The 26,507-nt window shown below is 42.6% G+C and overlaps 1 protein-coding gene across 2 annotated transcripts in view; it reads right to left on the reverse strand.

Annotated features, from left to right (window-relative positions):
• Window positions 1–26,507, reverse strand: part of COG5 (component of oligomeric golgi complex 5) — a 149,247-nt gene that overhangs the window by 46,048 nt on the left and 76,692 nt on the right. For both annotated transcript variants that reach the window (XM_035127862.2, XM_035127863.2), the window contains exons 8-11: window positions 11,558–11,723; window positions 9,826–9,938; window positions 9,646–9,723; window positions 37–118 (exon numbers count right to left, since the gene is read on the reverse strand). In XM_035127862.2, the coding sequence (XP_034983753.2) occupies window positions 37–118; window positions 9,646–9,723; window positions 9,826–9,938; window positions 11,558–11,723 (439 nt within the window). The remainder of the gene's footprint in view (window positions 1–36; window positions 119–9,645; window positions 9,724–9,825; window positions 9,939–11,557; window positions 11,724–26,507) is intronic.

A 26,507-nucleotide genomic window follows, 5' to 3' on the forward strand; every position in this document is an offset into this window, starting at 1 on the left:
AAGAATCACACAGGCCAGACTCAATACTGTACTTACAGTCGGTTGCCTTCTGAAACTGGGAGGCAAGTGTCTGAGTCACTGCCGTCCAAAATGTGCACAAAATGTCTGACAGGCCATCCTGGGAGAAAAAGAGGAACAGAGAGATAAGCCAGAAATGCTCCAGATTTGGGATACTGTACTCTTCATGCCTCCCATGGAAGGACCACCAGACGCTGTCTTAAACCAAGTTCAGGCCATTGGTCCATCCAAGCAGTATAAAAACACAAATCTAAGGATTTGTCATATTGACTGTAACCAGCAAAGCCCTTGACCAACAGAACTCATCAGCGAGAGCATGGATGGGCAGAAAGGTTTTTAGTATGCACCAAAAATACACAATCACTGGCACAGGTCTTATTTCCAGGGGGGAATTATTTCATTAAGCTTGGAAGCCAGGTGAAAATTACACACACGAAGAAGGTTAAGTCATACAACAGCGATTGGGCGGGCGGGCGAGGGAGAAGCATTTGTGATGCTGTCTGTGAACTCAAGTAACAGACAGGTTATCATCTTGTAATACAATCCGCTATAGTGGAAGGAGCTGACAAGATGAGTAATGGACTGCATCCGATTAACTTTTCAGCTCAGTGGAAATTGTTTCAATCAAACTCCTACTCTTTTAAAGAGCAATACAGGACGAAGGGCACCAGCCTCTTGTCACCTATTAAGTGTATTTCAAGAGCACGGGAGGCTTTTTGCCGAGTCTGGTGCCCCATTTCCCTCAGAGCAACACAATGAGTTCTCCCTTCCACCAGCAGTACACACAGGTGCATATATAAATGTGGTTTCAAAACACACACACACACACACACACACACACACACACACACGGGTGCGATCTTCTTTGTGTGCTTTTGGATATCCTCTTCCTTGAGTCTTCTGCTGTGCAGGTGATGTTTTGCTCCTTTCCATGGCCATGCTCCCCTTTACTGCTCCCAGTTAATTTGTCTTCTGACACTTATGTGCACTTAAGAGGTTATTAAGGTTAGTATTCACACATCAACTGAATCTATATTTATCTTTCGATTTATGCTTATGACCACCCAATATTATTCCACTTTGTATATTTTTATCCTTCTATTTTTGTGGACTGGACCACTATCCTATTTTGTATTTGAATGAGTCCAGATCACTGTATTTCACTGTAAGAATGCTAGAAGAGACTGGTGGATCAGGGCCTTTCTAGTCTAGTAACTTGTTTCCCAAAACAGAAAATGCTTACGCAGAAGCTTATGTCTGCATAATGCTACATAATGGACCTTGACTGACTGGATCAGATGCCCAACCTTTACAAAAAGCAATTAACTATAAATATAAGAACAGTTTAAAACAACAACCCATACAGAAAATCAATTTAGATCCAGCGAAGGTATCAGCTGAGATAAAGAATTTATAAGCCTGATTGAAAGAGAAACGTCTTTAGCATGTGCCCAAAAGCCAATGGTGAAGGCGTTTGTTTGCTATGCAAGGAGTGGATGTTCCAAGGGTAGGTGCTGCCACATTATACAGTGGTACCTCTGCTTACAAATAACTCTACTTACGAATTTTTTTACTTACAAATGGAGCTCCGTCCGCCATCTTGGATGTGGTTTAGATAGGATTTTTTCTACTTACGAATTTTTAGATAGGGTTGCTTCGACTTACGAATTTTTTCTCCCTATGCATTCCTATGGGATCTGACTTACAAATTTTTTCGACTTACAAATGTGTGTTCGGAACGCATTGAATTCGTAAGTAGAGGTACCACTGTAGATGTTCCAGCAGATGACCCCCAAGAGTGGACTACAAGTCTCCTCTAGCTCACTGACTCATTGCAAGTCCCAACTATAATCCAAATGTGCCCTTAAATAACTACAGATATGCAATGTGTGGCAATTATAGAGAGGTTCCTAATCCACTGACAAATACTCACTTGTGAGACTAACTAAAATTCTCTCTATTCTGATGAATCACAGAACAAATGAAAGCCATAGGAACAAGGGATCAAAGTTACGTGTTTCTGCATTATGTAACATTATGCAATGTTGACGGTTTTGCCCAATAAATTTCCAGCTGGAGGTTCCAAGTAAACCAGAAGCACTACATCTGCTGCATGCATTGTATCACATGCCTCTGCAGATGTTCACACCAACAATACAGGCTCCAAATTTAGCGTACTGCTGCCTAGTCACAGGATTATAAGATTATTCCTGAAGGCAAAAAGGGCTGGTAGTGACAGAAATGTGAACCTCCTTGTTCACATTAATCTATCCTGATGCCACTGCTCTAAACTATAACTGAGTGTTCCAGTCAATTACTACCAAAGAATCAATGAATTCCTCAGAACCAGCCAAAAACCTGGCATACTGTGTCATCTGTAATAACAAGCAATGACATTACAGCTGCAATCTAAAAGTCTCATTTCAAATTATTTCTTCAACATTAAGACAGAACAAGTATCCTATTTTTAGACAAAACATATTTATCTGCTCATTTAGGAAAATCACAAGCTTGCTGTCTGTCTTTTGCAATTACCGGTAATCTATATTTGAAAGGAAAACCTAATATTACTAGTGAATTTCTCTCTCTCAGTCCTCTTCAAATAGGTGGGTGGTACCTATCGCTAGTCTACTGGAACACTAAGCAACGTGGATTGATAACGCAGATATTCACAGTGGTCCCCCTTCTTTAGTTATAGAAAGTTGCTTCTTGTACTACCCATCTGCAACAAAGCAGGAATCCTCCAGAACTTATTTGTCTAATACATCACCTTTTGGGATCCATCCCTTAAGCAGGTGGGATAGTCCATATGATCAGGTTAAGTGTGGAATGCCACCCCCCCCTTTCTCAGGTAGGGTAGAAAAGAGGCAAACCACCTGATGAAGCAGATTGTGGCCCACCAAAGCTTATGCCATAATAGATGTGTTAATTCTTTTAAGGTGTCACAAGACTCTGCTGCTGTTTCTGCTGCAAATGACAAAGATGGATTCCCTTCCTGGGAAAAATTACATCAGTGGTGTGAAAAGGGCTCACCAGACAATCTCGTTGCTTACTGAGTCTGGAGAGCTTTCTCAATAAGAGCAGGAAGAGTTTAAATTGCAGAAGCAAGATACGACTGCCCCCCCCCTTGAGGGGATGGGGAAGGAAGAGAACCAGCTGCAAAGTAAGGAGACTTGAACACTACAAGTAGCTTCCAAACAGGAGAAAAATCAAAAGCCTTCCAGCTTTTTTAACTCCCTCCAGCCAATGGTGAAAATTTACTACTGGGAATTCAAATAGAATCATAGAGTTGGGAGGGTTGTTGACATAGCTGCCAAGTCCCGGTTAGAAAAATACAGGATCAGCAGCGTCGGCACTGGAAGTCGCTTCTACGCATGTCCAGACATGCGTAGAAGCAACTTCTGCCGCTGCCCGCCCGTAACCCGTCACCTTAACCGATGACAGAGATCCCCTCACCTTCCCTAGAGTCTTGTCAGCGAGGACCAGCGGCGGCGAGGGCTGGGGAGAGGCGAGAGAAGGGATGGGGAGCTGGGGATCGGGGCTTGGGTAGGGAGGGGGGAGAGCGTAAATGGCAGGACGGGCCTCTGAGTCACCACAGCAGCCACCGAGCGCTTTCCTCCGTCACCTCCATAGAGATCAGACCAACTCACCGCCGCTTCTAGTGCATACTGAGACAGCCCCACTAACTTTATTACACAGCGCACAGACTGGGGACCCCCTTTTCAGACATTACCCCCGCAATGAAGTCAGCTCTACACTCGACTCCAGCTCCCACCCCCAGGCTGGTCTCCTGAGTTTTTAAGAGCAGCTGAGGGTTAGATTAGAAGAGGGAACCATCAGGAGCGGGAGCCGGGATAGTATCCCACCAATCAGAAATCTGCGCGCAGATGGCGGTATCGGTCGCCGGGCAGACTTCGAGGCGCAAGTTTGGGAGCGAGGCTGGCGAGGGAAAGAGAAAGTGATTGAAGCTCCACACTGGGAATCACGACCTCCCTCGCCCTGGCAGGTCTTCCTGTCCTATCCTGGGAGGGAGGGAGGGCGGAGGGGGGTTGCCAGGGGAGGACCCCAGGTTCAACCCCCACATCTCCAGGGAGGGTCTGGGAATGCCCCCTCTCTGAAACTGGGGAGAGGGGCTGTGAGATCCTGCGCCAGATGGACTCGTGGGCTGAGTCAGTGCAAGGCAGCCTCCTGGGTCCTATTTCTAAAAAGCCCTCGCATGTCTTCCTCCACTGCCAGAGGCAGGAAATGCATTAGAATAGCACTTGCTGGGTGTCCCTCTTCCGTGCTCCTTGCAGGCTTCTTACTGGGGGTGCAACTGGTTGGCCACTGGGAGACCACCATGCTGGATTCGATGGGCCCCTTGCCAAACCCTCCTTAGCATGCCGGCTACCAATTGCCGAGGGAGACTCAGCCAAAGCGGCCAATCACAAGGGGCGGGCACAGAGCTGAGGAGGCGGAAGAGGTACAGTTGGTTGACGGGAAGCAGGACCGCAGTGCAGTGCAGCACCACACCACACCACAGCACCGGAAGAAATCCGGGGGAATTACGGGATATTTCACCATTCGGGATGACAACGGGAAACGGCTTTAAAAACGGGGGTTTCCCGGGGAAAACGAGAGACTTGGCAGCTATGGTTGTAGAGTTGCGAGGGACTTAATCGTTATCAAGTCCAACCCCTGCAAATGCAGAAATCTCAACTAGCTCATGCATGACAGATGGCTATCCAACCACTGCTTAAAAACCTACAAGGAAGGAGAGTTCACCACCTCTCCGTGGGAGTCTGTTCTACTGCCAAACAGCTCTAACTGTCAGAAAGATCTTCCTGATGTTATGTCGGAATCTCCTTTCTTGTAACTTCAATCCATTGCTTAAGGTTCTATCCTCTGGAGCAGGAGGGAACAAGCTCGATCTATCTTCCATGTGGTAGCTTCTTTAGATCAGAGCTTTCCTAACTATGTGTCGTGACGTTAGTGTGTCGGCTGCAGTGTGTAGGTGTGTCATGCAAACACTCTCCACACTCCTCCCGGGGCTGGAAAGGGGTTAGTTTGACCTCCGGTTTGCTAGTAAAACTGAATTACTATGTCACAAAATGACGCATGTCTAAAAAGTGTGTAGCCAACATGAAAAGTTTGGAAAGCTCTGCTTTAGATATTTGTAGATGGCCATCTTATCTTCCCCCCAATTTCCTGTTTTTCAGGCTAAACATATCCAATTCTCTCAACCATTCCTCATAAGGCTTGGCTTCCTATCCCCCTTGATCATCTTGGTCGTCGTCCTCTCCATAAACAGAAGCAGCAAAACTCAGGTTACTTAGCACTGGGTAGAAAAAAAATTCCTTGGGATAAGTACTTCCATTTTGTCCCAAGTGACTACTTGGGTCATGATTGTCGTGGAGAGCATGCTTGATAAATAGACCCTCTGGTGAGCATTATGACAGATCAATAAATACAGATAACCAACAGCTACCATTACATCCTGGGCAAGGTTTAAAATGTAAAATTAAAATGACGTTCCACCTGTGCATTATTAGATGACTACTTGCATGTGCTCAACAGTGTTATTTATATATGAAAAATACCAACCCTTACTATGACACACTGATTTCAGTCCTTCTTTTTATACAGCACATAACACAGCCTCCAGGAGTAGTTTGATTAAAACAGTGAAAAACATTTATTCTCAAGCCACTTTGAAGTGTAAAGCTATACAGAGAATATTACTGTGCAGTTCATCTGCTACAGGGTCCCAAAACAAAGCTCTGAATTCTAATGTGGACAGGGTTTTTCTAATCAGAGGCCCCAAAAGCAGGTTTGGAAAAAGCATATTGAAGACAAAAGACCTTGCAAGTTACCCCATAAATATTTGTAAGCCATAACACAGGACTGCAAAAGATTTAACAATTCTGTCTTGCAGGCCTCATGGGGCTGAACTAAGGAAGATCCGTACTATTTCTATAGCAACGTGACTGCCAAATGTGAGACTCCGAGCAAAAGATATCATTTGCAGTAGTAAAAAAAAAAAAAAATCAGCAGAGGAACAGTGAAGTTCCCAATCACCTCAACCCACCCTTTATTTCTATTTGTGGTGTTTTGAATCAGATTATATATATATATATATATATATATATATATATATATATATATATATATATAATGCCTGTATATTTATGCTATTGTGTATATGATATATAGTGTGGTGGTCACACAATCAATTAAAACCACCACAGTTTTGAAGAGGGGCTTGTGTTTTGTTTCACTGCAGGCTACATTTCATTATATCCAGTGCTTTCCAGTGGCAAAATAACATTTAAAAGGTAAGCTCTTTAGGTAGGCACCAGGGAGAACACAGTTTACATTATTTTTAAATATTGCTTTTCAAACTAAAATGAAAAAGTCAGGTGTGAGTCTTTGCTTTTTAATCTGCGTACAGATGACTCCAGGGGGGTATTATTTTTATACGGCAATAGTGTCTAAATCAGGGATGGGGAACACTTTCCCGCCTGCTCCTTGGCAACGTTCTGGTGAGCACATGACAGTGCTGGGAAGGATCAGAGGCAGAAGTGGGTGTGGCCAGTGACCAATGTGGGTGGAGCTACGGCCATTTACTTGCACTGCAGAGTCTCCAAGGAGACAGATGGGCATCTGAAGTGGAATCGCAGCTGTCGAGGAAGATAGATGTAATGCTAGAGTTGACCTCACCACCAGTAATTAGGAAACAGAATGTAAAATGCAGGGTTTATGTTACCATCTCCTGCGAGAATGGGCATACGGCCCTTTAAAAATGGACAAGTTCCAATGTGTTTTGTTGTTAGATCAACTTTCTAATGTGGACACACAAAAATCCAACCTTCTCTCCTCTCCCAGACACTTTACGCAGAGTGGAAACGGATAGTATCATATGTGAAATTGCTTTGGCTTTTTAAATGAGTATTAGAATTTCCATGATTTATCAGCTTATTTTTAACTACTGGCAGCAGACTCAACAGATCCTGCGCTCCCATCTGGCTGTCCCTATTGCTCAACAGACACTGAGGGTATGCATGCAAATCTAGATTTTAGCGGCTTTTTAGGCAGTTCCAAAAGTCCTACATGGCAGCTTGTGACAATATGTTAGATAACTAGGGGACTTTAAAAAAATACATGATAGCCTTATTTCACTAGTAGCAGCAAAAGGCAGGTTTTCGGCACATAATACCAATGCCATCTATGAATGTTAAGGCCAGTGCACATTTGGTTTGGGGTTCAAATAAAACTTCATTCCCTTAGAAGTTCAGAGAAATAAGTACTGAGACAGAATACAATGGGCTAAAGACCCTCCCCTCAGCCAAATAAATGCCAAATTATGGTATTGAAATAGACATACAAATGCTAAACATGTCTGATCAACATTCTTTTTTCTCTTGAGTTCTCTTCTCTAGTATTATACACTCTGCGTTCCACATGAGCATGAATTCACAATAAAACAAAATATTGTTCAATTACTTAAACTAGGATTTACAGTGGTCCTCTCTAGTACAATGTCTGCTAGGGAAGTGCAGGGATTTTTAAGGACATCTCCCTCCAAGCCATCAAAAGGAGGGTTAGGGAAACTTTCAAAAAGGGTGTATCAGACTATTAAATCACCCACCCATCTTCTGGTCCCAAAGACACATCTTTGGACATACAACCAAACCGAGCAAATAATATTTTTAGAAATACGGTGTTCATAGTGACAAGTCATGAAAAAACCCAACCCTATTCGTCATCACTTAGATTTTCACACATAGGTAATTTGAGTATACTCTAGACGGCTGCGTACCGTAGTGAGAAGCCAAAGAGATCTAGGATGAGACCATCTCACAGAGGAAGAATGAACATGTGCCACTGAGCTATGCAACTTCTTCCTCTATGAGCCAAAAAGAAACTTACAATGTCAAACACAAAAGACATTTTTGGGGTGCATCTCCCAGAACTCCAGAAAATGAGTAGGGCACAAGAGTCCTTTGCAGAAGCAATGCTAATTCTCGCAGGGCAAGGCTTATGCTTCCCTCTGCCTTGCAATTCTACCCTTGATCATGCTTCCCACTAGTTTACCCAAGGCAGGTCCCTGGCCTACAGTTTCCTGGCATCAGTGTGTAAGATAAATTACTATTACTCAGCCCAATGCCTTGGGAAGGGCAGGTTCTAACTCCTAACAAAAACCATGTAGTTGTGAGAAGCTTCTCGTATAAATAGGGTATGTTTCCTAGGGTTTTTCTTTTAAGTTGATTCATAAGAGAAACTGCAAAGAGCATGCAGCCACAAGAAACAAGTTTTTGTTTCTCCATTTAATATTCATATTGCAAACTATTTGCACAAATGGTCTCTTCTCTCCATTAAAAAAATTGAATCTGTTGGAATTTATAGTCCAACACATGGAATTGGAACATTTTCTCTTTCCCTTTGCATAAAATTTGAACTTGAACATGAAGAGAGGAAGGGGCTCTCCTTCACAAATTATGACAGATGAATTGATCGGCTAGCACTGTTATTGGCCCTTGGGAAGATCATTCATCAAATTTGTCTAAATAAGAATACAGCACAATACAAGTGAATGGATAAGAAAAGGTATTCAGAGGGGAGCTACTGTAGGCAAAGGACAGCCGTGGATTGTTTATCAAAGACAGAATTGCCAAAAAGGAGAGAAGCAGATGGCTGGATCACGCGACAAACCATACAAAGACATGTTATCTTACTAATACATAAGATTAATTAGCCAATGCATACAGTATTACGGGGAAATATAATAGTGATCATTAATATTTTATCATTCTTTCAAATATGACAAAAAAGCAGTCATCCCAAGGGATTGGGCCTAAAAGATGTTATGTGAGGATGGGTCATTGTTTATGCACATCTCTCATGGGGTTATCAATTCCTCCCATACTTCAGTCTCTTGCACTCCCTAAAAAGCCATCCCACAGAGTTCCCCATCTTCAGGAGGGATGGGGCTTTTTTGCAGATGGTTCCTCCCCTCCCCCGAAAGTTCAGAGCAACATTACACTAGTTTGCATCCAAGGCAAGGAGAACAAGCAAGCAAGATATTCCTGGTGCTTTGCTGAAAATGGGCCACTTCATCTACAACTGCACACAAGGGATTCATAGACCAGGCCACCCCTGCACTGGCAGGCTAGCACTGCACACGAAGCAACAGAGGTCCTGGTTTAAACCAGACACCAGTCCCACAAAACATCAAATGGTTAAGTTCTGCTTGCCTGCCAGGTACACATACACGCTAGCCTTGTGTCTGTGCCCAAGAGACTATAGATCAGGCACAGGCAAACTTGGCCCTCCAGATGTTTTGGGGCTACAACTCCCATCATCCCTAGCTAACAGGACCAGTGGTCAGGAATGATGGCAATTGTAGTCCCAAAACATCTGGAGGGCCGAGTTTGCCTATGCTTGCTATAGATCTTGAACCATCCATCAATGCACACTCTTCAGGCTAGCCTGTGTGTCACCACGATTTCATTACCCACTGAAATACCAAAAAGCTAACACTCCCTTTCTGCTGACATAATTAAAAAAGGCAAGTTACCCTTGCAAGAATGCACTTAGTTAGAAGGAAGAGATGTGGTGCAGGGGAAGGGGCCAGGAGAGAAGCGTTACCTTTGCTAATTCTTCAATGAAGCACACCTGTGTAACTGGATCTCTTTTCATGGACAGTACTTTCCGCAGATGCTGCACCTGAAAAGGAAAGATGTCACTTTCAGCCCAACTCGCTTCTGCATTTCACAGTGCCCTCCAAACCGTGCCACGCCAGAAGAGGATGTTTAAATAGCCAAATACCTGCCCACAAGCTGCACAGATTTGATCCATCAGCTTTTCCATATTGGTCCACAGAGCTGCTCTAAAGGCCGCCATGTTTCCTGGTGTTGGCATAGATGCTCTTCCAGGACCACCTGTTTTAAGAACAACCTGTCTCAAAAACTTAAACGACAACAACTCAACTAGGGGAATTGCTACAATTAGGATTTAAAATACAGTATCTGGATGCACAAGAAGGGACGAACTGGAACTGGTAGAGAAATGGAAAGAATGAGGTATGGTGCTAGAGCAGAAGTGGGCAGCCTGTGAGCCTCCAACACTGCTGAACACCAGCTCCCATCATTCCCTGATGGCTAGCGATGCTGAGAGTTGGAGTTCAATGACATCTGGAGGGCCACAGGTTCTGGACTAAACTCCCAACTCTATGATTGCATAAAAGTGTTGGATTTATACCGAGGAGTTTGGGGCTCAGATCTCCAGTGAGCCATGAACTCACTGGATGGCCCTGGGCAAGTTAACGGTCTTTGGACCTCATGAGGATGTTGCTAGGACAAAACAGGGCAACTCATATATACCACCCTGAGCTACTTGGGGCAACAGCGGAATACAAATGTGGCCAATGTAAGTAACAGCTCCTTCTTCAGACATGGAGGCCTCAATAAATCTCTGCCAGCACACAGTGAACAGCTAAATCGCCACGTTTTTCCAATGTGTGTTAACTAAAGGTAACCATTTCTGAAGTGTGTCCATATCTCAGTGCATTTTTTATTATTTTGGATTTTATTTAATTTTGAGGTTCATAAACCACCCAGAGGATCTGGCTGATATGCAATATAGAAGTGTCATGAATAAATAAAGTTATATATTTGATATGTTCAGAAGTACAACAGAAATTCAATATTACACTGTTATTTAAACACTTCTACAAAAGGAGCTCCAAACTCCGTAGTGTAGAATGGTAGAGGAGCTACCCTGTTTCCCCTATTTTAAGATGTAGTCATAAAATAAGCCATAGCAGGATTTTTAAGCATTCAAGGAATATAAGCCATACCCCGAAAATAAGACATAGTGATAGGCGCAGCAGCAATGCCGCCCGCGGCAGGAGGAGGAAGGAAAAAATAAGACATCCTCTGAAAATAAGCCATAGTGTGTGTGTGTGTTTTTAAGGAAAAATAAATATAAGACGGTGTCTTATTTTTGGAGAAACACGGTATTGCCTCCTTCCATTGTATTTTAGTTTTAATGTGGAAGAATTATAAGCCTTTTCAGCACAGGCTGAGAGAAATTCCAAGACCTAAAGCAAATGTCATATTAGCTATGATGAGGGCCACAAGTCTAAGCGCTAAAAATGCTAGCTGAAAGCGATGCTGTGCTTAAAAATAAATAAATCTCTGTTTCTCAATTGTGGGACATACTTCTGAGTAAACATTGTGCTGTTATAGTTACTATGCTGCACCAGCTGTTGACATTACTTGAAATCTGGAGCGAAGGAGAATACCGTGCTGCAATATTAAGTACAACACGTTTGAGCTAAGAATGACTTGGAAATGGGCCAATTCATTTACCTCAATGTGACTTTCCCACTTCGCAGCTCGCAGTATTATCACATCCAAAGAAAAGAAACAGCTTACCAAACAGTGAAGTGTGATGAAGACTAATATGAACATGAAGAACTGTATTAGATCCTGCTTATGGGAATAAAATGCCTAATTACCAGGCACTGCATTAATACAGAGGGGAGAAGGCATAGTACCTCTGACCACTGTCTGAGAGGGCTGAGTCAAAACCTTAATATCCAAGGCATTGCTGATGTTCTCCTCCAAGGATACGCAGTAACCATCCACAACATTAGTGACGGTGACTTTCAAAGTGCCAAGGTTATAGAAAACCTGAAGAGCCGTTCCTACTTGGGTAGGATTCTAGACAGGGAATGGAGAGAGACACAGAAAGCAGAAACTGTCAGCATGTTAACCATTCATTCATACGTACAGAATTTGTGTACCACTTAATTGCAAATAAAACCTTGATATAAAAATATACATTCAAACTGTCAATAAAAAAACAAAGTTAAAAGCAAGTTTATAAACCCCAAAATATAATTAAATATAATAATATAGAATCAATATAATCAATGTATAATATAATATAATATAATATAATATAATATAATAATTAATATAATCAATATATAATATAATATAATAATTAATATAATAGATATAATTAAAATAATTAAAATAAACCTGTGAAATGTACATTATATACTAAAATTGCAGATTAAAAGACACACCAACTTTACAGTTAAAAGACTGATTCCTTGTGTATGGGGAATGAACACTATAAGGCACTTGCAAAAGTTATAGTTCCACATACACACACAAAAAGGAGCTGAGATGGGATAAATGGTGTAAGCCAATCCGCCAAGTAAACAGGTCCTAAGGCCTTTGGGGAAATGCAAACGGAACAGGCAGAATCAATAGCCCCAACCACCTAAAAGTAAAAAAATTACAGTGACCAATTCACAAGACAGTCTTCATTACAACACAACCCTGATATTGGTGAACTCCAATAGACCCATTGGTTCCTACTAAGAAAGAGATGATTCAGAACTCTCCTACAGCCATTCCATTCTATAATGACGTTTCTGAACATGTGGATTCTTTTCTCAATGGCAAATAAAGCAGTTAGACTGTTATCTCAGTAACTTAATAACTGGCATCCTGATCCTAAAACATTTGCTGCCAAATAAAGACTGGTTCCCGTAATCCTCGGACTTACAGGCTATTTTTTAAAATGGAGTTCACGTTCATTCTCTCTCATGTTGGTAAGTAAGATCACTGCCATACATTTGAACTGAGCTGTTTTGCACGTCACAGCAAATGCTCATTTATTTCAGTGCAACTTATTGAATGAAAAGATCATTGGATTGATGCTTTGCAGTCCTTGAGAGCACAACTGGGTTCCTTGACAGTCTTCATTCCTGAAAAACTCAGGAGCAATATAGCTAATCTTTTTACTGTATTGATCTAAATATAAGCCGTACCTGAATATAAGCCGCACCTTTAAAATAGAGGGGGGGGGGAGGAGGAAAAATATACCCGAATATAAGCCGCTTCATTCCTCACTGCTCCTCGCTCCATACTGGGGGCGGGGGAGCCACACTGCATTGCCAGCAAACTTTCCCCTTTCTAGCTCTCTCCCTTCCCGGCCTTGGGGGGAGAGGACGGGGACTACACATGGGGCAGGTGCCGCTTTGCCCCGCTCCTGGAGCTGTTTGCCCTGCGCTCCTGGCTGCATACCGTAACATCGCAAATATAAGCCGCGCTTTAACTTCTCATGGTCAGAATTTGGGGGGGGGGGGGAGAGTGAGGCTTATATTCAGGCCAATACGGTATTTGCAGCCACCCTGAAGAAAAATGTTGGCTCTGTCTGACAAAATCCTCTCTAGGAATTCTTCACAGTTCTCACGTTTTGGAATCTCTTGCTGGGGACAAAAAGCTTTAATGATCACGCTGCTGTGACTAAAACCAAAATGTAAAAGCAGCAGCAGTGGTTTCAGGGGGGGGGGGGGAACGCCCTCTTTCAAGAGATCACTGAAATAACACACATCAAGTGCCTTGATGGAGCCAAAGCTCAAAGGGAGAAGAGCTACAGTCGATTTCACAGGCACACATTCCTGCAGAAGTATCACATACAGACTTCCTCATCTCCCGTTAAAATAACAGAACTGCAGAGTTCAAAGAGACCCAAACTTCTGCCACACATTCCTCAGCTGGTCCTCCTTTCCCTATGAGCTCGATTATTTACTTTAGAAACCTTTTCAGGGACTAAACACGCACACACTTTAAATGTGAGCAGGAGGTTCCTCATATCAACATTAAAAAGCAGAGGAGTTTACCGCCAGCTGTGGTCGCTCCAGGCACCGCCAGGAGTTTCTGGAGCACCAAAAACGGCCTCCAAAAACCTGCGAGAACAGCAGAGGGCCACCCAGCTGAGTGCTTCTGCATCTCCTAAGCACAGAGGAAGAATCTGGAAGAGCCACGAGGCCCTGAAACTGCCAGAACAGTGTTCCACGATGAACGTTACCCTCAGTCCACCACTTTCACATGCAGCGCCGAGAAAGAGAAAAGAAATGAGAGGAGGCGGCAGCAATGTGGAGGCTGGAGAAACGGGTGGGCAGCAGTGAGAAGCTGGAGATGCGGCAACTGGAAGTGGTTATGGGATACTGGTGGGCTGGATGGAAAGGCCTGGCAGGTTGGGTCAGGCCCATGGACAGGAGGTTCCCCACCGCTAATTTAACGTGTACCACCAACACCTGAGAAACAGAGAAATGAAACATTTCCCTGGTTCTCAAGGAAACAAAAGAACATGCAATAACTAAATCATGTGCTAATTAAACTGAACTAAAGTGGGAGCTGTGGGCACACTCTATGAAAAGCAACTGTCCTCTCGTTGATCCGGAATTGCAAGTATATATATATATATATTTTAATGGTATCTAACAAGCAGGCTTCCTTTTGAAATATTTTGAAGTATTTGTTAAATTTGCTAAATTGAGTAATCATCGTTCTGGCAAAATCTCTCCTTTCCCCCTGAAATCCCAGCCTTAGAAAAAGTCCTGTGTGAAAGCTTGATTCCAGCATTCCATTAAAAAGAAAAGTGCAGTTATTACATGATGGCCTAATCACGTACCACTCTCATCATTTGGTGACTTCTAGCAAGAAAACAATTACATCTCCACAGCAAGGCAGGTTATTGATGAAAGGACATTTTAAAAGTGCAATAGGTAAAGGTTATTAACCTTATAAATGTTTGTAGATTGCAATCCACCTACAATCTACACCAGGCTTCCTCAACCTCGGCCCTCCAGATGTTTTGAGACTGCAATTCCCATCATCTCTGACCACTGGTCCTGTTAGCTAGGGATCATGGAAGCTGTAGGTCAAAAACATCTGGAGGGCCAAGGTTGAGGAAGCCTGATCTACACTATATGCAGTTTTAATATACTGATCCCTATGGGTAACCAAAAGATTACTAACAGCTGATTAGTAGCATTCAAGCTCTTTACCTACTTCGTCAAAAAGTCAATGAAATAATACAGGTGCATTTCCACCCCCTCCCAACCAATTCCATTCACACTTACAGGGAGAAAGACAAACTTAGGGTTCTAATTTACATTAATGATTTGAGCAAAGATCTACTCCCAGAAACATTAATATGGAGTACAAAGATGTAATATTGTGCATGTGGCATAAATTTCACCAAGAGCACTTCTGCCTCAATATGCAATTCTTCAGAATTTAATGAGCAGCCTGGAGAGAAAACAAGAGGGAGAATGTATAGGTCTAAAGGGGACCATGCAGTAGAATAAATAAGTGAAATCAGATTATCAACCCAAGGAGAAAAAGGAAGAACAATTGTATTATTTTCCCTTTGCAGGACCTCAAGGGTCATCTGACAGAGTTTTGACTCTGCTGTGCACAGATGTGGTCTATTAATGCTGCACATGTAATCATAGCTCACCTAATTCAATTACTTCAGAACCTGTTAACAATCAAACAGTCAACAGCACAAGACACAAATGGAATTACATAGACTGGGGGAGAAAATAATTTAACACAATGCATCTTATCAGGAAGGGATGAGCTTTAACAATTACAAACCTTATTTTTGAAATGAGCCAGAGAAATACAGAGGTTGCCATATTAAATTACTGGAGTAAACTACACAGGAATATAAATCAATGGACGAGGCAAACAAAGCTCTACTCTTTATGCCTGGTAGAAGTGTGTGTATTTCATGTAAATGAGGGGAGAATTTGAGGGTGTGCTTCATCTCGCTGAGCTGCAAGGTCAGGAAGTATTGGTCAGAATTTGGGTAGCAGCAGCTACTGCATAACATCACAACTCATAGCACTGAGCTGCTTTTGAAAGCAGTTCCAGGGTCTAGTGCATTTATACAAGAAAGGGACACCACTGCCAAAACACATACGGAAACCACAATGTCATTCCAAGCTATGACTGGTAACTAAATGATTGGAGATGAAACGCATCTTAAAAGCAGCCACTAAAGAACCAGCTATACCCATGCAGATCCAAGCACATAATATTTGGTGATGTGTTTTTGCTATATTTATACCACCTTGACTGCAGAGATGAGACAAGGTATAAATTAATTAGTTAGGATGATAAATCAACATGAAGCACAGCAGACAGACCTGCCTGCTTGCCTCATGTGGGATGCTAAGAGAGTTACTAATTATATTTCTCTTTGGAATTGGGGCGAGGAGTGTTAATAAAAATCTCATTTCATTGAACATCCAGCTGCATATTTGTATTTCATGTAATGCTAAGATGATTACACAAACTTGCCTTCATTGAATAAGCTGAAAAAATATGTTTGTTCATTTATCTATAAATAGACACTGCTCATGTCAGGAAAAGGCTTTGTGTTGGTAGCTTTTAGATCAGAAAGGGATCCTACTTTTAATACTCTCTAAAGCAATATCTCTAAACCAGGCTGTAAGCCAATATTTCTTAGGGAAGCTCTCTCATTCTTAACATTTTTCAGGCAGTGTGCCCAGGGCAGTGCAGATTAACCCCTGGGCAAAAAGGAAAGCAAATCTGGGTAAGACTAGGACATGGAATATATATGTAAGCATTTCTCAACAAGTTATCCAAGGAAATCAACTGCTAAATTGAATAAAAAGGTTTTTTTAAGTTACTATAAATAGTTAAAACAAATATTTTTAAAAATCAGTGATTTGTTCGTTATTTTTAATCACAAAAACAGATGAATGTTGTTGTGATTAAACTAGATTTACCTATTTTGCAGATGGGGCAGGAAAGGAAGGTATCATAAAAACAGAGTGGGGGGGGAAATGAAAGGAGGTTTGGGAACAATGAATTCTTACACATGAATACTGAAGCATGAAGAGGTATTTTCTAAGTAGCATGGAAAAGAACAGACTAGTATTTGCAAATGCCCCATTATCCACTCCCTAAACCTTTAGTTCTAAATTTGAAGGTATGAGTCACAGACACCTACTACACAGACATACAAACCATGCATCTCCATTTTTGTTGAAAAAGTGACATAAAGGCTTGGGAGTAATGGGATGGAGAATCTCACTAGCCTCAGAAGAAATGAAAAACGCTGGAAAACAAATGAAATCCTCATTGTTCATTTAGATTCACTAACCAACATACATAGGGCAAAATGGCCTTATCAATTCATGAAAGTAAATGAAAATGCCCTTTTACAGTTTAGCTGAAGGCCGACACTTGACTGTGTGATTGTTCTCAATTCACACAAGCTAACATTCCCACTCAAACTGGGGTGTAGGAACTGGTCTTATTTATTTCTGTTTTATTTATTTGGGTGGGATGAAAACATAGGACATACGGTATATAGCTTGAACTACAGGTTTTGGTATTCAGTCAAAAGACTTAAGTATCTTAAGAGCTGTCTCCTCTACAACTCCATGTAAACATGGAGGCTAGCTCCTGAGGCCCTGTCCCTCTACCACCATGAAGGGCTAAGCCAGGCATGGCCAAACTTGGCCCTCCAGCTGTTTTGGGACTACAATTCCCATCATCCCTGACCACTGGTCCTGTTAGCTAGCCTAGGGATGATGGGAGCTGTAGTCCCAAAAGAGCTGGAGGGTCAAGTTTGGGCATGCCTGGACTAAGCCAAGGATGGGGAACATGTGGCCCTGCAGCATAGCTGCCAAGTTTTCCCTTTTCTCGCAAGGAAGCCTATTCAGCATAAGGGAAAATCCCTTTAAAAAAGGGATAACTTGGCAGCTATGCCCTGCAGATGTTGCTAAACTCCAACTCTATTCATCCTTGGCCATTGGCCATGATGGCTGGGGAAGATAGGAGCTGGAGTCCAGCAACATCTGCAGGGCCATAGGTTCCCCACCACTGGATTAGGCCTTCTTTTGTGTGGCTTGCCTTCTGGTGGGAAATTTACATTTTTCTATTTTGGCAGGCGTTCTAGGAGCTGTATTTTAAGGGTTTGCTGAATTACATATTTCAAAACATCTGACTGCTTAAACGGCCAGGATAAATAAAGATGGGGAACCTTCCTGGATGCATGGGATCTACCACCAGGGACATGGGAGATTTGGCGCTTTGAAGTCCTGAAGTTGGGACTTCAAAGCAATTTGAAGACAGCAAGGTGCTGCTAAAGCGAACATTTCTGATCCCTCTCCCTTCTGAAGGAAAAAAAATACCATTCTAGTTAGCAGGGCACTGCTGATTGCTACATGTGCGGCCAAACGGAGGAGGTTTACGTGCAAGAGAGCTCTCACATGTACCTAGGCTGTGCAGCAGCACCCTCACACCACATCAGGGGTCCTGCTCAGCATTGGGTATTGTTGTGAGACAAAGTTCCCTGCAGAAAGCTCTCTCACACCTCCAAGACCAATCCTGCTACCTTGGCTACATGATCCAAGTACAGTTGCATGAGCTGATGGGCCGGCCAGCTTGATATGGGGAAAATCAGACCCCCACGTTGGCCAAGACAAGTCTGCGGGCCAGAAGTTCCTCATCCCTGGATTTGGGATTGCTCCCACATAAAGCAGTCAGATTGAATAACTCATTATGTAGGAAGATGGCTCCTGTTAAATAGTAACAGTTTTAACCACATGCCTTATGATGGAGTTAAGTGACCCATTTTAAACACTTTTTCTGGGTTGGTCAGAAAGGGTTTTAGGCTCCACAAAGTTGGCCAGATTGGGTAGTTGGGAATTATGCACCCTAGGCTCTAATATATATTATTGTTTCATTCATATACCTTATGACAGTGATGGCCAAACTTGTCCCTCCAGCTGTTTTGGGACTACAACTCCCATCATCCCTAACAGGACCAGTGGTCGGGGATGATGGGAATTGTGGTCCCAAAACAGCTGGAGGGCCAGGTTTGGCCATCACTGCCTTATGAGGTAATATCTAGCCCCAGAAAGGAATTTTGGTGGCCTGCCACCCCTTAAGAACCCCAACAATTGCTCGTAAGACTGGTAGTTTAGGAAATGCCATAACCTTGGTAAGATGCCTAGATCATGAACCCTTTTGTGCATTATGATAGTACAACCTGGGCTTTGGGATTACGGCTTTGAGAGAAGTTGAGCGTGAAAGCATTTCCCGACATTTGTGAACACCATTTTTCTATGTGTCTAACGAGTGTTGGATTTTTCTATGCTTTGTATATGAGCCAGTGAAACACACTGGAAAGATCACCGAAGATTAATTCCAGTACTGCCCTTGGGGGCACAAGCTATGGTGCTGTCATTGGCCTGTTTTCCCGGAGTGAGTTATTTAAGTCCAACTTGTAACATGCCATATGGACAATTTAACATATGTTAGAATCCCAACTTCTTTGTTTAATTCTGCTGAAAAAGAGGGATGGGTGAGATCAAGTACTGTACTCACGGAGTATCTGCCTAGCTCTACTGTCAAGAGTAGATGCTGAAAATCTGGCAAGCAGCATTACTTTTTAAACAGCTCGTGGTTCTCTTTCATTTGAAATACTGTTGTCGTGACAGGTTTCTGTGGTACTTGCTTGCAACAGTCGCTACTTTCGCCTTCTCCATTTCTATTTTAAAAATGTAACTTGTAGCAACGACAACAGAAAAACCTAATTGGAGAGTGTGGCTACAGCAGCTCTGAAAGATCAGCAGGGAAACTGAGGGAAATTATTTCCAAAAATGCTAGGGCGAGCTGTTCACATGCACACTCTTCTCCTATTGTAACTTATAAAGAACTCGAGTCCCAAAAGATTTTCCCCATGGGTTTTAAGACTCTAGTAGAACACCGCAAACCCAGAAAAGCATTCACTGAAGCCTGTGAAGGCAAAGGAATATGGAGTAATTCAAAGATAGATAAGGACAGACATCTATCTAACATAGATGAAGATAGAGAAGGGTTGCAAGGGCAGCAGAGGGGGACCTGAAATTTTCCCCACCTTTTCCCTCTAGGGCTTCACCTTTCTAGGTATGTAATAGTTCATACATTTGGGAATGATTAGAACACTACTTAAGACAGTGTTTAGAATCCAATCAGTGCAACCTGGACATTTAAGGCTAACACTCACAGAAATATCTCCCCCACCCCCTGTGACATATATGGCTGGGACATTCCCATCCCATCATGTTCATTACCTGCATGGATCAATATCCCCAAAGCAACAGAAACAATAAAACCTAGGAGGGGGGAAAACTCTTTCTCATTTATGGTCCCCCAGGGCCCAATAAGACTCCCCACCATCCTCATCTCGCTAGGAAGCTGCCAGTTATAACCCAAATATCAAACAGCAAGATTACCTTTTTTCAAAGAGGCCCAAGGCAAAACTTGGACAGCAGCAGCAGCAGCAGCTGAGAGAAAAGCAACTGAAGAATCAGAGTGCCAGGAAGCTGAGGCTGAGCAGCTCTTGTGCAAAACCAAACTTATGGGGGCCCCATTATCACACCCAAGATTTATTTAGAAGGTAAACTGTCGAGCTGGAGAAGCCCGGTACTTGTGAGTAACACCTGGCATGCTTCATAATTAAACAGAAGTCAGCCTCCCATCTTCAAAGATGATCACCTTAAGGATTTCCCTTTCAGATAATTCACAGTTGAAACTCAAAAGATCTTTTGCACCAAAGGCTATGAAGCTTAGCAGACAGCATAGCCAGAGGCAGAGTCTGATTCATGACTCACTAGGAATTTTAGCAATGAGTATGGACAACTTACTCCTGAAATAAGAGTGCGTCAAACTATGTTTTTTCTAGAGCTGAGCCAAAATAGAGAAGGGTAGGTTGCAACCTGCCTTTCTCCCCTCTTGGCCAACCTGAAGGGAGGGTTTTTTTCATGGTGGACATTACAACTGCAGAGAGAAGCTCCCCGAACAACCCATGCCCCTCCACCTGTCATTCAGACAGCCTGCTCTTCACAGTTCCAGTGGCACTTGCTCACTTCAAATCAATCTTTTTTCTCCAGCAACAGGGGCGCCATCACATAACCTGTTCTGGCAACGTAACAGTTGCATTGCTGCATGACGATATCACTGTCACTAAGAAGATTTCTTTGGGGAAATACTTTAGACTAAAAGTCCCAATTTTCATGCCAAAACGTTGAACTAGACCAGGGGTGTCAAACTCAAATTCATCGGGGGCCGCACCAGCAGTTTGGTCACCCTCAAAGGGCCGGTTGTATCTGTAGGACTATGTGTCCACTCTTTATTATCATAAATTATTGTCACTGCATTCAATTATTACTGTTTTTTGTAATAATGTAAGTAATAACTAGCTCTGAAAGCAGAAACATAGTCAGAATAATGGCAAGTAGATATTCAAATGTACAATTATTGTACAATTTATTGAAAAATGATTTTTGGTAACTAGACTGGGTGGCGGAAGGTCGCTAGGGTTTCATGCAGGACCTTTGCAGAGCTACTAGTACCTGGAGATGCTGGGGTCCTTCTGCATGCAGGACAGATGTTCTGCCAGTGAGCCACCACCCTTCACCAAAGGGACTGGCTGAGGTTGACTCACTGGAGCTGCTCTCCTGGTTCCAGGGTTTAAGGGCCAGAAGTATAAAGCAGCATCCTATGTTTCTGAGGAGAGGGAGAGGGAAGGGGAGGGGAGGGAGGGAGGAAGGAAGGAAGAAAAGAGGGAGTGGGAGGGAAAGAGGAAGGAAGGAAGGAAAGGGGGGAGAGAAAGAAGAGTAGGAAATAAGGAAGGGAATAAAGAAGGAAAGAAAAAGAAAGAGGAAGAGAAGACGGAAAGGGAGAAAGAAGGAAGGAAGTAGAGGGAAAGAAAGAATAAGAATGAGGGAGAGGAAGAAAGATGGGAAGGACGGAAGGAAGAAAGGAAGGAAGTAAGGAAGAAAGAAAGAAAGAAAGAAAGAAAAGAGGGAGCAGGAGGGAGAGAGGAAGGAAAGAGGTGAGAGAAAGAAGAGTAGGAAAGAAGGAATAAAGAAGGAAAGAAAAAGAAAGAGGGAGAGAAGATAGAGATAAAGAAGGAAGGAGAGGGAAAGAAAGAATAAGAACGAGAGAGAGGAAGAAAGAAAGGGAAGGGGGGGGTCGCCGCCTTGATTCAGCGCCAGAAAAGAGCACGAAGGGACCCAGGGGCAAAAAGCATTTCCCGTGCAGCGTGAGGCAGCGGGTGTCCGTTTTAGGAGAAGTGCGTAAAGCCTCAGAGTTGCACGTTCGTGAGGCTGAGCCGCTGCTGAGCTCACGTTCATGAGGCTGAGCCGCGGCAGGAGGAGGAGGAGGAGGTGAGGCAAGAGGAGGAGGCGGCTTGCCGGGTCGGTGCCCGGCAGCGCCATGCGGAGAGTCCCGAGCCTCTGGGACGCAGCAGTGCTCTGTAGCACTTTGAATCCTCCTCCTCCTCCACGCGGCGCTGCTGGGTGCTTTGTCTGTGCTTCAGCAGCAGCAGCAGCCGTTTCCAGGCGCCGAGCCGTGGCAGGAGGAGGAGGATTCAAAGTGCTACAGAGCACTGCTGCGTCGCCGAGGCTCGGGACTCTCCGTGCGGCGCTGCCGGGCGCTGACCCGGCAAGCTGCCTCCTCCTTCTCCTGCTGTGGCTCGGGGCGCTCCACGCAGCGATGCTCTGGCCGCCTTTCTACCCCCCCCCGCCCCAGCTGTTTGTCGGCGCTTTGTCGGCGTGGCGCTTCAGCAGCAAGGTCCCGCTGCTGGGTCCCGCTGGCTGGGGCGCTTGGCGGGCCACATGACGAGGTCTGGCGGGGCGAATTTGGCCCGCGGGCCTTGTGTTTGACACCCGTGAACTAGACAGTGCTGTAAGCTGATATGAAGGTCTGCCCGCTTACAGAGTTTTGCATTACAAGAAATAAATACTGCTCAGCTAATGGAAAATATCCTCTGCTTAGGTCCAAGCTACCGTATATGAAAGACTGTAGTGGCTCAAACGAATCTGCTTGGGTTTTGATATCTTTGGAGCGGACCCTTCTCTTAGTCCCACCACCCTCATAGGCATGCTTGGTAGACGCAGGAGAGGGCCTTCTCGGTGGCTGCTCCCAAACTCTGGAACTCCCTTCCTGGAGAAGGCAGACTGGCTCCCTCCTTGTTGTCCTTCCTTGGGCAGGTGAAGTCCTTCTTGTTCCAACAGGCTTCTGGAAACTGACTGCTTTTAATGAAAGGGTGCTGCCATGCTATTTCTATTGTAATTCTTGGTATGTTTTAAACAGATTTTCATATATGTATATGGTATGGGGAAGGGGGGTTATTGGTTTGTTTTTGTTTTTTATTATTTTGTGTTTTAATCTTGTACTTTTATGCCCTGAGATCTACGTATGAAGGGCGCTATATAAATTTAATAAATACTGTAATAATAATTCTATCAATATTTAATTGTATTTGCATGATGGATTTTTAAAAATCATTAGTGGTTTAGCCTTGAGTCCCATCAGGGGAAAAGGCAGGGAATAAATAAATATGATGAACATGATGGTGTTGATAATTCCTAATTTGTCTTCAGGAAGCCTTGAGACACAACTTCATGGAAATTTATTTAAAAGGGTCTTTTCACAGGCATGCCACACACACACACACCTGACACTATAAGCACCAAAGCCTTCCACTTGTACCTGGTTGGTCCCATGACTGAGAGGCATAGCTGCCAAGTCTCCCGTATTCCCCGGGAATTCCCCGTTTCCCCAGCTGTTCCTAGCTGAAAAAACGAATTTTTTTTTGTTTTTCCCCAGTTTATTCTGGCTGCAGTGCGACTTCTGGCGTGGCAGCCATTTTGGAACTGGGCAAAGCAGCATCAAAAGTCACTTCTGAGCATGCTCCGCCCAGTTCCAAAATGGCGGCAGCGCTACTTCCGGTCTGCTACTTCCGGCCCAGTCCCTTATTTCTCTGACAGCAACTTGGCAGGTATGCTGAGAGGACACGTTTGGAGTTGATATGTTTTCTAGCCCAGTGGCAGCTAACAAGTTCTCAGGATGGTGATTTCATGGAAATTCCATTTTCTACAAGTTTGGTTTGCTTCATGATGGAATACCGTGTTGTTGTTGTTGTTTTATTTTCTTTTTTAAGAAAGCTGGTATAGAAATACCTTAACCATTATGGGATACAACTGTGCATTTCTCATTCCAAATGTGAGGTGCAAAACACCTTTTGATACTTCTATAGCAACAAGGGCACTTGGGGCGATGCACACATCCAATTTCATGTTTCTAAGTGATGCAGAGTTACCCTCACAATGTTGAGGCACTCACAAATGAATCAGTCAGTGTGGCTAAGGCCAAAGTGTCTTTAAACTACGCAATAATGAAAAGAATCTTATATATATAAAAGGAACTATTTTTATCTTTGGTTCTTCTATGGCACAGCTCTTTTCCAACATATTTTCTAAGAAGTACAGTCCCAATACTTAAAGGAGAGAGATAAACGCCCGCTTGTCTCATGTCTCATTTAGTAACTACTGTAGACAATTTACTTTCCCCTTAAGTATAACCAATTTTAAGTGAGTAAAGATTTTTCAAGAGCACAAAGGTTAATGTTTGTTAAGGTTGGCATATTCCAATAAAAGGCATGGTTATTAATGCTTGCAGGTAGCTTGCTCTTTTTCTGCCCGAAAGGTCCTGTCACCATTTGCTTCTAGGGAATATATAATTCAGATATTTAACAAGGTTTTTAACTGGTTCATTGTAATGCACTTGCTATTAACAGAGGATCATATTTTATTTTAACCAGGCAAGGTTTTAAGCCTTGTCTGCTGATTATAAAGAGGTGGACATTAAGGAAGCCTGCTGTGACTCATGGGACCAAACACATTTTGTCTTATAATATTTGGTTGTTAGAGCTGCACGATGCAGTTTAGTACACATGGCTATAGATAAATGTAAGAAATCACTGCTCTCCTTAAATGCTAGTACTATAAAGAACTAGCACTAAATGTCAGTGGTATAAATATATTAAAATGTGGTATTCTGAGTTTAAAAGTTAAATATAATTTTTTTTTTGTAATATAGATTATCCATACAGGAATGTATAGCTGATTACAATAAAATAATGCTGATCATACTCTTAAAGGATTTTTAACTCTCATGACTGTAGCAGCTGTTTGAAATATTCATTAAAATTCTTAGCCAACCTAAACCACTTCGTACCTTTATATGTTACTCAACCATTATGAGTTAGTTGTCCTATATTGTTTCATCACATTACTCACCCCCATGTCAATTTTTATTTTTATTTTTTAAACTTCCTAAGCTGTCAGGGGTTAAATTTATCCAATTCAAATAAATGGGAAATGGAAAGTACCAAAAACTTAAAAGAACTGGGGTTCCCAGAAACTTCTCAAAAATAGGGTGGGGAAAATAACTCAGCATATTATTTTGCCTGTATCATATATTGTGTTTCATATTTATATTAGTTCAAGAGTACTGGAGTAGATTTTCCCTGCTGCTGTGTTTTTAAGTTACATTACTGCACACACCAAAACAAAACTAAAGATTATTCCAAAGTCCTGCAGGAGTCAATTGCATCTTGGGAGTGAATTTTACCTCAGGGCAGGCGTGGAGGTAGAATGCTGGATTTAATAGACTCTTAGTCTGTTAAAACAGGGCACGTTTTATGTACAGTATTACTTGAATTTGTTACCCGCCCTTCCTACAGGAATTGCAAGGCAACACATGAGGATTCTCATCCGAGCAAGGTCCACATTCAAACTTGCTTGGCTTTTACAACCTTGCTGCATCATATGCATTCAAAGCATGCCTTGGTTGGTTTACATGTGGAACATTTTCTTCCCTCCCCTCAGAAATAACTGGAAGCTGTTTAAAAGACCATGGGCTCTGATTTTAGTCTAGAATTTTGATGGAGCTACAGGTAATGAAAAGGCATGTGGAGAGTCTAAGAAAGGGCAATCATAAATGCTCCTAAACTTTCCTTATCTCTTTGATTCTCCCTAAAAAGACCTAAATAATGACCATTCAGTTAATCAAATTTCTCTGATAAAGTATCACAGAACCATGTGTTTCATATAGTTTCAAATGCAGTTGGATGTGACAGTATATAGCCAAATCTACGCCAGCCTTCACAGATGATCTAGAAGTAATCTGTGCTAATACTAAAAAGCAATTTCTAAAGGAGAATGATTTGTAGTTTTTGAAGCCCTATTCTCCCCAAGCTAAAATTCAGGACCTCTGTCTGATCTGAAAACAGGGGACTTTTTTTTTAGATTTCACCAATATGGAAACACGGATAAGCAAGGATCACACACACACACACACACACACCCCAACAGAAATTTATTCAACCTAGACTCAAACATTCTATCATCTGTTCCTATGGAAACTAAAAAGATATTCTAGGTTATATCACTATCAGCTGATTATACTGCAGAGAAATCTGTGGTTTATTTTAAGCCCTGGTTTGGAAAGAAATGTATTTTCAGTACATAATGTTAGTCTGGTTTTTAATTCCCATACTTAGCATCTCAGTTTTATTAGGATGGAACTTCAAAATGAGCTTTACAATTTTCAGATTATAACTAGCAACAAACAAAATTGTACATCTAATCAGGTCCTATGAATAATACAATTAAATCCCTCTGTCAAAGAGTACGGATAGAGACCAAAGTATACTTTCTTGCTAGGGATTCTAACTGAAACCAGTGAGATTGCTTTACAAATAGATAAGGCTAGGATCAGGTTACACATACGTTTTGGGATACAACTTAAGCTATGTGTAGAATG

This window comes from Zootoca vivipara, chromosome 10 (assembly GCF_963506605.1).
Source record: "Zootoca vivipara chromosome 10, rZooViv1.1, whole genome shotgun sequence".
Classification (NCBI taxonomy): Eukaryota; Metazoa; Chordata; class Lepidosauria; order Squamata; family Lacertidae; genus Zootoca; species Zootoca vivipara.